Source organism: Aspergillus mulundensis (assembly GCF_003369625.1).
Source record: "Aspergillus mulundensis strain DSM 5745 chromosome Unknown scaffold_6, whole genome shotgun sequence".
Lineage (NCBI taxonomy): Eukaryota > Fungi > Ascomycota > Eurotiomycetes > Eurotiales > Aspergillaceae > Aspergillus > Aspergillus mulundensis.
Genome location: NW_020797894.1, coordinates 2,401,390 through 2,416,694, shown reverse-complemented (window position 1 = coordinate 2,416,694; position 15,305 = coordinate 2,401,390). Strand labels below are relative to the sequence as shown.

The 15,305-nt window shown below is 56.3% G+C and overlaps 8 protein-coding genes across 8 annotated transcripts; 2 read left to right on the top strand and 6 right to left on the bottom strand.

The window, feature by feature from the left end:
- Positions 1 to 1,252: 1,252 nt before the first annotated feature.
- DSM5745_06889 (isoamyl alcohol oxidase) lies at positions 1,253 to 3,231 on the bottom strand (the record flags this gene model as incomplete). Its single annotated transcript, XM_026748905.1, has 4 exons — positions 1,253 to 1,438; positions 1,492 to 2,418; positions 2,468 to 2,672; positions 2,726 to 3,231. 4 exons carry the CDS (start codon positions 3,229 to 3,231, stop codon positions 1,253 to 1,255), a joined length of 1,824 nt encoding a protein of 607 aa, XP_026603209.1.
- A 126-nt stretch (positions 3,232 to 3,357) lies between these two features.
- Positions 3,358 to 3,619, bottom strand: DSM5745_06888 (uncharacterized protein; the record flags this gene model as incomplete). The annotated part of the gene is made up of 2 exons (XM_026748904.1): positions 3,358 to 3,536; positions 3,586 to 3,619. The coding sequence occupies 2 exons, from the start codon at positions 3,617 to 3,619 to the stop codon at positions 3,358 to 3,360; spliced, it is 213 nt and encodes a 70-aa protein (XP_026603208.1).
- A 1,349-nt stretch (positions 3,620 to 4,968) lies between these two features.
- On the bottom strand, positions 4,969 to 6,444 carry DSM5745_06887 (cytochrome P450; the record flags this gene model as incomplete). The annotated part of the gene is made up of 1 exon (XM_026748903.1): positions 4,969 to 6,444. The coding sequence occupies one exon, from the start codon at positions 6,442 to 6,444 to the stop codon at positions 4,969 to 4,971; it is 1,476 nt and encodes a 491-aa protein (XP_026603207.1).
- A 416-nt stretch (positions 6,445 to 6,860) lies between these two features.
- DSM5745_06886 (peroxidase family protein) lies at positions 6,861 to 7,904 on the bottom strand (the record flags this gene model as incomplete). The annotated part of the gene is made up of 4 exons (XM_026748902.1): positions 6,861 to 7,015; positions 7,081 to 7,352; positions 7,408 to 7,648; positions 7,709 to 7,904. 4 exons carry the CDS (start codon positions 7,902 to 7,904, stop codon positions 6,861 to 6,863), a joined length of 864 nt encoding a protein of 287 aa, XP_026603206.1.
- Positions 7,905 to 9,524: 1,620 nt separating this feature from the next.
- On the bottom strand, positions 9,525 to 10,553 carry DSM5745_06885 (uncharacterized protein; the record flags this gene model as incomplete). Its single annotated transcript, XM_026748901.1, has 2 exons — positions 9,525 to 10,332; positions 10,384 to 10,553. 2 exons carry the CDS (start codon positions 10,551 to 10,553, stop codon positions 9,525 to 9,527), a joined length of 978 nt encoding a protein of 325 aa, XP_026603205.1.
- Positions 10,554 to 11,324: 771 nt separating this feature from the next.
- DSM5745_06884 (uncharacterized protein) lies at positions 11,325 to 12,354 on the top strand (the record flags this gene model as incomplete). The annotated part of the gene is made up of 2 exons (XM_026748900.1): positions 11,325 to 12,035; positions 12,091 to 12,354. 2 exons carry the CDS (start codon positions 11,325 to 11,327, stop codon positions 12,352 to 12,354), a joined length of 975 nt encoding a protein of 324 aa, XP_026603204.1.
- Positions 12,355 to 12,441: 87 nt separating this feature from the next.
- On the bottom strand, positions 12,442 to 13,506 carry DSM5745_06883 (uncharacterized protein; the record flags this gene model as incomplete). Its single annotated transcript, XM_026748899.1, has 1 exon — positions 12,442 to 13,506. The coding sequence occupies one exon, from the start codon at positions 13,504 to 13,506 to the stop codon at positions 12,442 to 12,444; it is 1,065 nt and encodes a 354-aa protein (XP_026603203.1).
- Positions 13,507 to 14,436: 930 nt separating this feature from the next.
- Positions 14,437 to 15,258, top strand: DSM5745_06882 (uncharacterized protein; the record flags this gene model as incomplete). Its single annotated transcript, XM_026748898.1, has 1 exon — positions 14,437 to 15,258. The coding sequence occupies one exon, from the start codon at positions 14,437 to 14,439 to the stop codon at positions 15,256 to 15,258; it is 822 nt and encodes a 273-aa protein (XP_026603202.1).
- Between the last annotated feature and the right edge of the window lie 47 nt (positions 15,259 to 15,305).

Genomic DNA, 15,305 nt, shown 5'->3' with positions numbered 1-15,305 from the left:
CTGCGGGGTCCCCGCGTTTCCCTCCACATCCGCATGCATCGATGCTTCTGGCGGCCATATCCTTATCCACACAGGCTCCAGCTGTAGGAGTTGGTTGTATCTCGTTGGCTCAAGGGAGGATGTGGACGAGGGGCAGTTGTCGCATTTGGATGTGTATAGTTCGTAACTTGGAAGCCAAATTGTGAACAAAAAGAAGCCTCGCTGGATAACCTCGTCCAGGGTAATTGCTTTCCCCTGGCTCCTTCCCTGAAGAGCGTTTTGCCAGTGAGATCGGTCTTCTCTCCGCTGCTTCCCCGCACTTCTTCTCCATCATCCTCGGATAATTCCATCTGTGAAATGCTGCAGCATGGCTGACATCATTCAGATAGAAAACAAGATGTTCAGGCCACAGTCCCTGCGTGCGGTGCCAACGACAGGGGACAGTCTGCGAGTACAATCCATCTGCCTCCCTGTGAGATGAAGAGCATAGCGCTGGTACCCCAGGACCGCAGAGAGACTCCCCGATCCAACCGAGCCTGGCGCTCGACGAACTGCCCAAGGAGGATCAGTACGGTTACCGCTATGGCTCTCCCGTCAATGCTGCTAGACTTCCAGTCTCAGACTATCCCTTCCCAATCCCGCCGAAGCGACCGGGCATCTTACCCTCAAAACCCATTGCAGATACCCTCATCCGAGATTACTATGATTTCGGTCTCACGACTTCTTGCTTTGTCCACGAACCCACCCGCCGGGCATAGGATACTTAATCGGCCATCATCCAATGCCATTATAGCCCAGTCGGTGTAGATAGCGTCGAATCTGTGATCAGCAGTTCACTCGCTTCCAGGCAGCAATCTATAATTTTTGGTCCATCAGTCTTGCGATTCTGCTGGCAACCTTAGCAAAGGTCCCCAGAACGTGTGCCTGCTGAGGAGCCCAGCAAGGCTATCCCTTCGTTGACCTAGCTGCAAGGAGTTGTTGGGACACTGAGTCGCACTATCCATGACACCTCTGCAGGAGATATCCGAATAAATTTGTGCATCAATGAACCACTTATATGAACAAACAGATTCGAATCCGTTTACAAGCATGTCTCGCTGCATCATGTTATGCTCTTCACCAGGACTAGCACAGCGTTGACTCGAGCCGGGAACGAATTCCGAGTCTCCAACTCCCCCTTTCGGGGCATCGGAAGGATATACCCTACCTACGGAGTCTCGGTTATGATTGAGTTTCTAGCTCGACTGACATGAGAAACTAGATTGATGCATTACTATCTCGCACAAAGAGGCCCGTATTCCTCCTCCGGCAACATTTGCTGGTACCAATTCGAGCTTCCCACACACTGTGGGCAGTAGAAGATCCCATCTGGATCGTACTTGTTCTTGATTCGGAGCAGTCGTTCATAATTGTCTGCGCCATACAGATCCTCTCTCCACCAAGGGTTATTCCGGTCCGCCTATGACACTGCAAGTCAGTTCCATCCTTGATAGAGGAAGGCTTGAACCGTACCTCATTCAGATATCCACCCATCGACGGCGTCCATGTTCGCATGGCGTTGTATTTGTTGTAGGTGATATCCGTCTTGACTGCTGCAGCGAACTCTGGGCCGAGCTCCTCGAGCCAACCCCGGGCGACAATGTGGACAAGGTACGTCTTTCGCCAGGCCGGGTTGGCACCGCTGTATCCTGGGTCATTGAGGACCTTGCCTCCCCCGACTAGAAGGACCTGGTTCGTGGTGGCCTCTATCGGACTTCCCGCCACGGTCTCGATCATTCCCCTGAGTTGCCCATGGTTCGAAGTCAAAGCGCCCTTGTCAAACATCCGAGACGCAAGGGCAGACTCCGCGACTCCGGTCTCTTGGTGAACCCCGGACATGGCGCGGTAGTACGCTGCATATGTAGGGAACTGGAACCATCGCAAGGAGATGTTGAGGGAGTCGTACGCCATTAATCTATCGAAAAGGGGCTGCAAGTCTGCCTTGGCATCTGGAAGCGACTTGTCGAGCGCAGCAAAGGCATGTTGATAGCCGGCGGTTGAATTCCCGTACGTGGTCATCGGGTCATTGAGGGACCATGAGCCGTAGCCTGAAAAGCCAGCATCGGAGAGAGCAGGATACGAGGCATACATGTCAGCGATAGCATCAAGCATGGGCTCCAGGTCAGCGGTCGACTCGGGTACTATGACCAACGAGTGCGCTACAACCGGCTTCGAAGGAAAGGCCTTGATGGTAATAGAGATGACCACACCGTAGGTGCCTCCACCTCCGCCCCGAAGGGCAGTGAAGAGGTCAGGGTTGGTGCACGGACTGGCGACAACGATAGATCCATCGGCGAGGATGACCGTTGCCTCCAGGACCTGATCACTGGCTAAGCCGAAATCGTGCGTCGCGGGAGAGTGGCCGCCTCCTTGGATGTAGCCGCCAATGACGCTGACTGTCTGTCGATAGTTAGTAGATGCTGGAAGGAAACCATGGAGAGGGCCTCACCGGGTCTCCGCCACCGACGACTATGAGGTTGCGAGCAAATGCTTCTTGGTAGAGCTCGTCCCAAACATAGCCACCAGCGACAGTGAACGCAGATCCCGTCCAGTCGCTCAGCGGACAGGATCTGGATGGCTTGAAACTACCTTGATACTCAATACCTTTGCGCAGATACCTCACCCATATCTGCAGTGATCCATATCCGGCAGACCTAAAGATTGTTAGGCTTCGGTCAAGGCTACGGAGTAGGTTATGGACACTTACTTCCCAAGCAGGTCATGGCCAGTATTTCGAATGACCAGACGCACATCGTTCTCTCGCGCAAACGCTATGCCAGCAACCAGTTCCTCAGGCTCGGTGGCATTGATGGAGTACACAGGCGACGGGCCCAAGACACATTTTGCCCGCCCCGTCACATTTGTAATAGGGCAATTGTTATCAATGGGGTAACAATATCCGACGGGCTGCTCGGACTGGAAGGTGGTGTTGGACCATTGCAAGCCCACACGGGCGCAGTCATCCTTGTTATACTCCGGACCAGGGTAGCATGAGGCCGCGGGCGGGGTGTTGCGAATGAGCTTGCCTGACACCGTTGCATTCAGGGCAGCCCAATCAAGCTCGCTCCAGCAGGTGCTCGCTGGCGTCTGCTCCTGATCAGCTGGTGACTTGCAGACGGGGACGGTTGGGACACGTACACATCTGCAGCTGGACTGCGCAGACACGGCCAGTGGGCGAACCCATATCGCGATCAAGGCGAGCAGGAATTTCATTCTGGAGGATAGTCGTCTTCGGATGCCGGTCTCGTGGGAGCAGCAGATTTTAAGTCCGGTCTGCGTTCTTCTTGCATGAACTATTGGGGATAGTGGCCAGCAAGGGCACTTGGCGTCGGTCGCATTTCAAAGGAGCTGCTTGACCTTCTTATCCAGTGCTGCCGAGACATTGGCCATTAAACGTGGCAACCTCCCTGGCGCACTGGCCGCGATGAGGTTGTACAAAGGGCATGGTTGCAGATCCGTAAATTCGGCGAGATCTCCCCCATTGGCCCTGGCGGCCTCCATCTGCTCCGGAAGGATGTCTGTGCATGGATGCCAACCTGTTGAGGCATTTCGATGCGCATTTCTTACGGTTGAGATCTGATGGCATGCTGTTAAATGGCATTCTGGCCGTCAGACTCGGTGTCCGCTTCTTCCACTTCATCGGGCCGTAGCCTGTTCTGTCCAGAGGATGAACTCGACGACTTCTGACATTCCGAGTCCCTCGGGTGTGGCAACGCATCTGTCCGAAGACAGTCTGGTCGTCATCACTTGGGTTGGTGCCGGCCTGGGGGTCGTCTTCACCGTCCTCCGCCTGGCGATCCGGCTCTCGGTCATGGGCCGTCTTCTGCCAGACGACTACTTCATTCTTCTGGCATTATCATTCCTAATCACCAATGCGGTGCTCCAGACCTTACAAGCGCCGCATCTGTACTATATCATCCTGAGCCCTACGGGGATCGACATCGTCGGCCATGCCCTCACGTACACGCGCTACATGTTCGCCATCATTGGGATTTTCTGGTCGGTTCTGTGGAGCGTCAAGGCTGCTTTCCTCGCTCTGTTCTGGGCCATGACAGACCATCTGCCTCACTATCGCCGGTGGTGGTGGGCGATTGTCGTCTTCGCCGTTGGGTCTTATGCTGGCTGCTGGTTCGCCTCTGCCTTCACCTGCCATCCGCCCTCGACCTATTTTCAATTCGGTACGTCCCTGCTTGACCATTGATTAGAGTGACCTGACCAAGTAGCCAAATGCACCAAGGACGTGGACAAGCAAGGGGCCGTGATCTCGATCATCTACAGCACTGTCGTGGACATCTTGACCGATCTCATGAGTACGTTCCCTCCCTTGCGGTAGACATACCCTAACAATACCAGTCATGGGCTTTGCGCTCAGCATAGTGTGGTCAACGACCATCAGCTTCCATCAGAAAGTCGGCCTTGGGGCAGTCTTTTCACTGGGCGCCATTATCATTGCGTTCGCTATTGTCCGGGCAATCAACATCACCGGGCGGAGCTATACAGACCAGGCTGGACTGGCAGTTTGGGGCGTTGCCGAGTCGTCCGTCTGTAGGTACTTCATCAGCATGTCTTTGTCTGGTGCTAATGGATAAGCCGTAATCGTCGGTTGCCTTCCTCCGTTCAAGACCTTTCTCTCCCGAAGCAGCTCCTCGTACGCCTCGCGATCCCCCGGCTACAGTCGCTACCGCCAGAAGCGCTCAGTGACGCAAACAACCACGTCGAGCGATATACCGCTACAGTCTATATTGCGCGAGGCAGAACCGGTCCCCAAAGGCGAGATCCGCGTGACGCAGGGGTTTGTGAGTGATCTGAGCCTGGCCGAGAGCATGCATTCTAATATGCACAGGGAGTTATCCGGGAAGAGCGCGGCCAAGATTCATAATTGGGAATGTATCTAGCTAGTGAATAGATTGTAGAATGGGCCATGCATCGGCTTATTGGACAAATTTCAAATCAATCCTGCAGAGCCACCCACGCTCGCTCAATGGCCTCCTGGTGCCTGGCACTGCGGACTCGGAACTTCATGCCCACATCGACGGGCCTGAAGATGACGCCTGGATGGGCAGACCTGGACGCATCGACAGTACCAGGATCTACGGTCGGCTCCATGGTGAAGGCCCACAGCAGCCTGGCCACGGTGATTGCAAACACGTCCGCGAAGATGTGCCTGCCGGGGCATATCCTCCGCCCGAATCCAAATGTCGCCAGCGACGCATCGGGCCTTTTGAGCCATCGTTCCGGTCGGAACGTTTCAGGCTCCTCAAAGACCGCCGGATTCATGTGAATGGCCCAGATGTTTGCCACGACGGTCGTGTTTGCCGGAATCAGGTAGCCATCGTACTCGTCGTCCTCGGTCACGGAACGGGGCGCCCCCAGCGGTGCAACAGGGCGCCAGCGCTGCACCTCCTTGATAAACGCCGCCAGGTAGGGCAGTCTCGCCAGATCCTCGAAGCACGGGAGCCGATCAGGCCCAATGACGCGCTCGAGCTCCTCCGAGGCCTTGCGGGTTGCATGCGGCTGCGTCGCACAGATCATCAGAAACATGCCGAGCGAGACGTACGAGGTCATGTACGAGACCTCGAACAGCTCGCCCGTCGAGTACACGAATTGCTCCCACGACATCTCGTCCGCCTGCTTGAGCTCGCGCACCGCGCGCGTCCAGTTGGCCGTCTCACACGCCAGCCCCTGCCTCGCCACCAGGCCCAGCGCCGCCACCTTGCGCCGGAAGGCCTCGTCCGCGATCTTCTTCCACGGCGACGCCCACCCAGGCAGCCGGTTCAGGGCCGGGATCGCGTCCACCAGCACGCCGCCGCTGTACAGGCCCCTGATTCCGGCCTCCATTCCTTCACGGAGACGCGCGAACCAGCCCCAGTCCTGGACTCGCTCGCCGTAGGCCATGAGCGACGATAGATTTGGGTTGAAGCGCTGGAGCACAAGCGCCTGGTCGTCCGGCTTGGATGAGAGCTCATACAGCAGCCGACACGTCTCCGCCTCTTCTCTCGGTCGATACTTCGGCGTCGCCGTTGGGTCCAGCATGACGCGGTAGATCTGGCGGTGCAGCTTGAGTGCGCGATTATAAGGGAAGAGGAACGGCTGGAGGCCGCCGTTTAGCTGGTTCACGAAGTTGACCTGCGGCCTGGAGCTGTAGATGCGGCCGCGCTTATCGAAAATCTCATGGCAGGCTTCCATACTGGCAAGCACGACCACGGGGACAGGTCCGATCCAGAAGCAGATGATCGGCCCGTACTGCTGATGCCATTCAGAGACCTTCCTCCACGGGTCTCGAAGCGGCACTTGGTGGATATTGCCGATGATGGGCCATGGTCGGGGGCCTGGGGGCAGACGGCTGTATTTCCTATTTGCAAAGTATCGCCAGGTGAAGACCACGCAGAAGAGGACCAGAACAGAGACTGGAGACAGAAAGACCATACTGCAGTACTGCTACTCGCGAAAGGAAAGTGGACGAACGAACGAACCCAGTCAAGGATCTGCCTACAGACTTTAATACGATATCTACCAGACGCCCTCGATATTCCCCGGCTTCAGCCCAATACGTACGACCGTGACCCAAGGCACGTCAGCCCAAGCCAAACAATCAGAAACAGAGGCCTGGGACCACCGCAGTATTTATGTCTGGTGCCGTCATCGCGGGATAGTCGTGCCACCCTCTGGCGTAACCTTGCTGGCCTCCAGGTTGTTCACCGACCCGGGCTCGAGTACATGTGCTACGCTCGACGTCAGGCGGCCTCGAGTCTTCACATGTATGCATTGGGCAGGTCTAGATACAGAGTCCAGCGAAGAAAAGAATCCAGCTCCCTCGCTATGTCGGTACCATCACATGGCACTCAGTGGAGCGGATACCCATACGCATCCGAGGCCACATCTCGCTTCGTGACGCCGGCAGCCTTCATCAGGAGCCCGCTGTACTTCATCCGCTCGGCGCTCTTCATCGTCACATTGCGTCGCTGCCAGCCCAGCTCCGTCGGCATTCGCTCGTTGCCTGACGCAGTCAACCAAGTCAGCACAATCCACAAGAGACAAGGATAGGTACAGGGATAGGCATACGAAACCAATAGTCAATATACTCCTTCCTGACCGTCCCCGTCGTCCCATCCGCCATGATCTCAAAGAACGACGCACATTCTCCCCAGCTGAACCCGTCCGCCAACCACGACAGCTCAAAGTCAGGATTCGTCTTCTTGGACGTTGCCAGCCGGCCCATGCGAGCCTTTGCAAGCTGCTCGACGGAGATCATGGGGGTAGTGAAGTACGACATCGTCTCGGCCCAGACGGTCTCGTTGAAGGGCTTGGGGTCGGCGAAGTAGGCATCGGAGCGACTGGCCCGCGACTATATTAGCGTACGTCCTATACGTGAGGACAGTGCATGCATACCTCAAACTGATATCGTGCTCCAGGATCCCATGCCGACCGAGGTCCGCCAGGTCGAAGCGGTCGTTGAACGGGATCGGGCTGGTCCGGATAGCCTGGAAGAATAGGAGGACTGCGTCGGCGTGCTCGATGTTGAAGCCCTCCAGCATGCCGTCCTCCAGGATCTTCAGCGTAATGCCCTTGCCGTTGCGGGGGAGGTAGCCGTGGTTTGCTAGGGTGTTCAGGCCAGGACAGGGTCCGCGTGCTGGTGCTCTTGTTAACAATCCAGATGTCCTGTAAGCAAGTTGGTATAGTAATCACTTACAATCGTCCGATCCCGGTGCGATCCACTCCTTGGGCTGCCAGCTACTCTGGGTGTTCGGGTTCGTGTTGCTGTTGCTATTGCTGTTGCTTTCGAAGCCCAAGTTCTTCAAGTCCAAGTTCTTCAAGTCCATGAACTGTGGATACGCTGCCGCAGAGGCGATGAGGGCGAGGCCCGCTGAGAGAAGTGATGTCTTCATGGTTGCTTGAATTTCTTCTAGCGGCTGGCAAGATACAGCCTCACAGCGAAGCAGAGATCACCTCTTTATGTCTTTGCCCTGCATGGCATGCTCGGTCGATCTGCCACTTTGAAATGACCAATTTTTGATTCGATCGGAGGCACCGAGGCGTTTCAAATCCAGATATGAGGTTTCCGGCAATTGACCATAAACCGAGGCCTGCATGCCGAACGCCATCGACCTATCAAGCATTCACCATTTGGATATCCTTGCAGAAACGTGCCGGGCCATCTTCGGTCTTGTACGGCACCTGCAAGCCGATCGAATTGTTTCACCCACGAACACAAAACAATGCGCTGCGCTGGTTTCGGGATCTCAACCAGATCCGGTAAGTGATTGGAACATCTCGTAGCCGAGCGATCGGCATGTTGATCTGAGGATAATAGGGTTCTGTTCATTCTCGAATGGTCGTATCCGTGGTCCGTCCGCCGGAACCCTGGAAGGAGCCAGGCGATCGGACCTCGCTACGGACTTGGCCAGGCTTGTTTCGCATAAGCGATTTCTGGCAGGAATTGCCATTTTTGATTTCTTGGTGACACACTTGGCGCTGGTACTCCGTGATTGGAGGATAATGAAGTTGCGGTCGGCCCTTGAGGTCAGATTGTGCCTGTTGCAATATTCACATGCACTGCCGGTTTGAAAGCTCACCAACATTGGTTCCTGCATAAACGGGTAATTGGTACACAGTTGTTATGGTCGCTGCATACATCGGACTTAGTTTTCTCATGAATACTCTGTCGTATGCTCTGAAGCACCGTGGAAAGGTCACCTAGAGCAGCCACAAAGACCGACATCGAAGTACAGTCCAAACTCAACAGACGTGGAGCGAATGCAGCTCGCCGTACAGCTCGTAAGAAGACGATGGACCGTTTCAGGGTTTTAGTCCAACCGCTCGATTCTCGAGTTATCCCTATTACCAATGCCACGAGAGCTCGCAACGTTTGGATCAAGGGCCACTAGAAGACAAGGCCCAAGTGGCAGACATGTCTCAACAGCATGGAACCCTTACTGTGCCTCTAGTACTAGGCTGGCTGATCTGCAGGGCTGGGGCTAGGGCTGGGACTAGGGCTGGGGCTGGGGCTACGGTCGCTAATGTCCACGAAACGGACCCCAACTTCGGCCCCAGAGATGCGGAGTTACAGGTGGACATGCAAGGCGCAGCAGTGGGCAGCACAAGCTCCACCAAAAAATGAGTACGAAAGCAGCTGGCCTATGGTAGTTATGTTGAATTAACCTTGAAGGACTAGTTGGCGTCCCGTGGCGCCAACCGGCGCGGCACGGAAGACTTAGCTGAAGGTCAAACCTACTGAGGCTGAAGCAGGGGAGCAAAAGTCTACTAGAGAAAGAGAAGTATGCGGTAATGAATTGATTGCGAAGACAAAGCAACAAGATGGGACAGTTCGCAGCGCCAGTCACCACCAACACCGATCTGGTAGGGCTGGCGCAGACAAATTAGACAGGGAACTGTCCCTAACCCCAAAGCAGTATATACCAAAGAAGAAAGACTATTTACATGAGATCAGAGAGGTCATCGAGGACACCTGTTAAAGATATCCGGTATGTTGAATCCACATCAGCCACCTAGTTGGTGGCGGTGGTCTTGGAGCGCCAGTCGCGGATGCCAGTGTAAGGGTTGGCCCGCTTGACGACGCCGCCAGTGACCAGGTTCTTGGACTCGAGATCGAAGCAGGTCTCCTCGGTGGTGTTGGAGCTGCCGCAGAGGGAGTACGCCTTCTTAGCACCCATGTCGCAGAACAGGTTCTCCTCGACGTGGACGAAGTCAGGGCCCATGGACGTCTCAGAGCCGCAGAGCTTGGTGGCCGAGTGGTGCTGGGAGTCGGAAATCACCAGCTCAGACTCAGTCCAGCGAGCACGGAGATCACGGCGGGCACGCATGCGGCGGTCGTTCAGGGCGCGCTTCTTAGCATCAGTCCAGTAGTTGATGCTGCTGGGGTCGGACTCAGTGCGGAGGCCAAAGTCGATGTCATTACAGATAGCAGCAGGGTCGGTGTTTCCCTCGTCGAACATGTCCGAGGAGTAGCGGGGCCAGCGGACCTGGAAGCCGGTGTTGGGCTGGTCGCCGTCGCCGTCGATCCAGAAGCACTTGGGCTGGTAGGAGTTGTCGCCGTTGGTCCACATGTTGGACTCGTACCAGGTGCCGCCGCAGGCCTCGCCGTAGTCGCCCGAGACGGCGTACTTGTTGCCGCCGGCGGAGTCGGCCCAGGTGGTGGTGACCCAGGCGATGCAGATGGCGTCGTTGTTGGCGGAGAAGAGCGAGTAGACGCCCTGCTGCTCGTGGTCGACGGTGACGGTGCCGACGGTGCCGCTGCCCACGCTGCCTGGGTCGGCGGTGATGGCCTTGAACTCGCCAAAGTCGTTCCAGATGCGGCTGCTGAGGTTAGATGATTGTGGAGATGATGGAAGGAGAAGGAAGGCTTACACATCGGGCAGATCACCACCAGCATCCTCAGTGCCCGTGGGGCCGTCGAGGGCAACGGCGACCTTGATGGTCGAGCCGGGGTCCTGGTCGTTGGCGAAGTTGTCCATGCTGAAGGACACAATGGTCAGGAGACCGGAGATGACTCCGATGGCGTCGACGACTCCAGACATTTTTGCTTGGTTGAAGTTTGGGCACAGAGATGCTGTGAAGGCACTGAAGGGAGGCTTTGGAGCTCGAGGCTTGATGCTTGAGAAGCTGAGAGGATGAGATGCTTGAGGATGATGAGGCCTGATGGTCGGTGTTCTGGTCGGTTTATATAGACCAGCTCAGGCACATCGATGTTCTGTATACACTCGGTCCGGACCGGATTGACATCATCGACAGGGCAGCTTCTGGGTATAGGCTTCAGCTACTGCAGTGGGCGTTACATCGTCCGGGGGCCAAATCCTTCTTCAGTGAGGATGGCAGTGGGAATAGCCTCACTCCAGACTCTTCAGCTGCTTGGCGTGGGGGCCGGCCCCTTCAAAGCAGGAAAGTGATACGAAAAGCAGGGACAGAGAGCTTTCTTTCCTTAGCCAGCGGGGGCCAAAGCCCTGCTTGCATGATTCATGGGGTTCCTCCAGGCTTCTTGGCTGCAGCGCCTTGTGGGTCAGGTCGGGGCCATTCCTCTACAGCCACCCCTACTTCCGGTTGGAGCGGACCTCAGGGCAGGGCTGAATCGTCGTCTAGCCGGGGGCTGAGCAGCAGATCTTCATCTGCAGGGCTTACGGGCGTTTGCTTGAGGACGCCTCTGATATCATCCGCCCCAAACCCTCATTTAACGCCGGTTTCATCGCTGTCCGGACGATAAAGCACTGCCATCTTGAGACTCCTCTTTCTCGCTATCTCCATCTCATCACACTGTTCCTCTTCAAGCACATTCACAATCCTTCCAGCCCAACATGATCCACTCCAAAGTCCTCCTCCTCGCCCCCATCCTCTCGGCCCTGGCCCAGGACCTGTCGACGGATATTGTCGGATGCACAGACCTCGACTGCCCCAACCAGGGCTGGGACTCCTGCACCGTGACGGACGAGTCCTACGCCGGGATTGGCCTGGCACGCATCAGTGGCGTTCCAGACTCGCTGGTCGGCATCTCGCTAGTCAAGGGCGTGCACATCGAGGATCCGGAGTCTGGCGGAGGTAACGGGTCGGACGACGACCGCTCGTTCAAGTCCGTGTACTATCTTGGGACTCCCTCCAATCTCGACGTGGGCGACCTGTCCGGCTGCGCCGTGGTCTTCAACGACCCCCCGACCGGTCCTGGCTTCCAACAGCCCAAGATCAATGACAGCGTGGCCGTCGACATCCGGGCATCCTACGGGACTTGCCCCGACGTCATCACGCAGGGATGCATCGATAGCCTGACTCGTCAAGCGCGCAACGTGCAGACCGGGTCTAACGGATGCTCAGCCCTCAAGTCTGACCTCGAGGACAACCCCCCGGACGAGTGCAGTGACCTGACGGGCGCTGGTGACGGCCTGGGCAGGTTCGACGTTATCTCGCTGGGCAATCTGTCGACCATCTCGCAGTCAGCTAATGGCTCATCTGACTGCTGGCCTGTCCAGCCCAAGTCAGACAACCTCGCCCAGCTGTACGATGATACTTCCAATGTGCGTCCCCTTTCCCCTTCTATTATATGGACTAGTGCTAATATTCTCTCTCTAGGGCAACTACACGGAAGAAGGAAACCTCGCCGAGATGTACAAGATAACCCCCATCCTCACCGTCTTCACGTCGAGCAACGGCAGCAACAGCCTCGTCAGCAATACCTCCGCATCCCTGACCTGTCTCAAGGTCGTGTCGACTGGGAACGTCACCAACGCCACCGATCCAGAGGATACTGATGAAGGTGGTGCGGCAATGTCTGCGGTTAATATGGCTGGAGCCACTGTGGCAGGGCTTGCAACTCTTATGTTTGTGCTGCTGTAGGACTTTGTTGGATTATCGACCATTCAACATCGTGTTTATTCCTTAACACTACAACTACATCAATGTACGGGTGTGTAGCAAACAATATTATTGCCATTCAATGTGATAACCAAAGGCCTCAGGGTTGAGTATCTTGTCTTTCCTGAGGAAGCTGATCATCTTGTCGCACTGCTCATGCTGCTTAACCCCTCCTTTGATCAGGTACAAGGCCACGCCTCTATAGCCTAAAACCCAGGTCGCTTGCCTTAGCTTACAAGACGAACGTGTGAGGTTAGCCCTGGCACTTCGTCCATTCCCTCCCTGGACCTCGGAATCGATCCTCCCAAAATGGTAGAGAAACCCGGATCGGATGCCACTCAGCCACTTGGCCTTTCTGTCTGAAGCTCCGCCTGGTTCCAGCAGGTCCAGAGACACCACCCAGTGCCTGTTTTCGATCCGGTACTCGATCTTGAAACTAAAGTTCTCGCAGCCCATTTCCTCCAGCAAACACTGGCTGAATCTGCCCGCCAGCTCTTCTGCACTTGTTGCCGTAACCCTGGGGTCCATGACTACTGCCGCCAGCGCAATCTTATCCTCCACCTTGAGAAGAGGCATATCGACCACGGCGTTTCCGGTGGGATTCAGCCTGCGCAGGACGTCAGCCGCAGAGAGAGCCATTCGAGCCTCAGTGTCAAACGCCCTGAGATCCTTAACATCATCAGCAATATGCTCAAGAAGCACACTCCAAATAAACCCATCAGCCCCCTGCCTCTCGCCATCCTTCCACAGGAGAAACGGGATCCCCCTCCAAACCGCAATGGCGGAGAGGTACTCCCACTTATCTCTCTGCCACATAGCCTCGTCCCTTCCATTGAGGACAGTAGCCTGATCCTCATCCAAATCAAGCACAAGATCAGAGAACCGCTCCCGCGCCTCCTCAAGCCAGAGCGGACTCGCGCTGACGGGCTCCAGCAGCCGCACCATCATAGACCAACCCATCTCGCCCGGACCCCACCCGACGGCGGCATCGTACATGGGGCAGTGCATGGCCTCCATATCCTCGTGGAAGAGGTCGAGGAGGGCGGGGGCGCGCTTGCGCGAGGTGTTGAGGCGGGATTCAGCCATTACGAGCGTCCAGTTGGATTCTTGGGCTTGTGTGTCGTGAGAAGACATTTTGGTGGTGCGGTATGGTATTGGTCTTGTGTTTCGTTCTCGTGTGCTTGCGTTGCTCCTGGGCTGACTCGCTTATGGTACGTGGGTAGCTGAGAGCGCTTGTTCGCGGGCACTCTTGAATCAGCCTGGCAGTGGGTAGGCCCTGGCAGTGGGTAGGCTCTGACAGACGCAGAATTCCCAGGCTCTATATTCTCCTTTGAAGAGCCAGAGGGTGTTGTCTCTTTGTTGCCTTGTGCTCTTGAACAATGCTCATTGCACGCTGTATGAACGGGTCAAGGAACGAATGATCATGGCCCTATCCTGGATCTGTTGGAGTTCCCACACAGGAACTCTTGATAGTTTTGTCTTTTGTCTCTGTTCTCTTGGTCTTCCTCAACTCCAGAACCCAAACCGTGCCTTTTGTGGATATCAAAGATCAACAAAGTCCTGTCTTCTCGTGCAGGCTTTCAGTTCATTAATCTTGCATCTCTTCCAGCCTGTTCCAGGGTTCGGCCTATGCTTTGTTCACTTGTTCATATATCGATGCCGGGTTCTGAGTGGTCGACAGGGCTCAGCTGATTCGCATCAAGGGGCATTGTCGTCTTTGACTGTATACTTTCATACTGACTCTACCTTTATCTTCCTGCTAAAGACCGTCTGACCGAACCAAGATCGCACGTCAACAGTCTCTGTTCTCCAAGTAAAGAGCGCAGCGCGCTGAGAAAGGCCTTTTCATACACTCTTCTTACAACTTGCCAGGTCATAGACATTGACGCAACCTCAAAGGCCATGAAGAGATATAAGAAGCCCTGTCTTTCCTGCTCAATCTCCTCCCCACCAGCTTCCAACACAACCCTGTCCAAGTGTATCCATCTACACTCCAGTCCAACAGGCTTCAATTTTCAACCCACCCAACAACCCTTACCAACAATTTCCTTCAAATCATTCAAAATGCCGGGCTCTCACGCTTCCCGTCGCTCGTCGACCTCTCGCCGCAGCTCCCACTACGACGACGACGACGACGCCTCCACCATCTACCCGGAGTCGAGCATCTCCAACCGCTCCTCCAACGTCGGCTCTTCCGTCTCCGGCCACGGAGGTGGAAGCCACTCAGGCTCACGCACCGGCAGCCGGTCGGGCTCCAGCCACAGCCGCCCCCAATCCTACCACCCAGCCCCAAGCTCGCACTACTCCAGCTCGGGCTCGCACGTATCATCATCAAGCCGCGCCTCCTCACGAAGCCACGCCTCCTACGCCTCAGACATGAGCGGGAGCACCATCCGCCCCTCGGACCCCCGCCACGGAGAAAGGCACACAACGCGGCACGAAGGCCAGACACGAACGGCGGTAGTCATCGAACCAAAGTGGGTGCGCGAGAAGCGCGCCCAGCGCGAAGGGCCCGAGCCGATCTACGAAGACCGCGAGATGGAGTACACGCGGTCCTCGTACCGCGACGAATACTCCGACTACGGAGGCGATTCGCGCTCGCGGGTCAGCTCCAGCACCAGCTCCAGCTCGCGCCGCCCGCGGTCGGAGTACATGAGCGATTCGGCGCACTCGCGTGTCAGCGGGTGGACGTCTCGCGTTAGTCCGTCGGACCGTGCTTCTGAAGTCGGGAGCTCGCACTCGCGGTCCTCGCGGTCCTCGAGCAGCGGTGGCCGGCGGATGAGTGTTCGTGGGCCGGCGCAGGAGCCGGACAGTAGTGATGACGAGCTGGACAGTCGGTTTTCGCGCATGAGCATGCGCGAGCGGGATCGGTATTCGCGGTACTAAGTGTGCCGTCTTGGAGGTACTTGGTGAGGCTGCGAGTTGTGATGGAG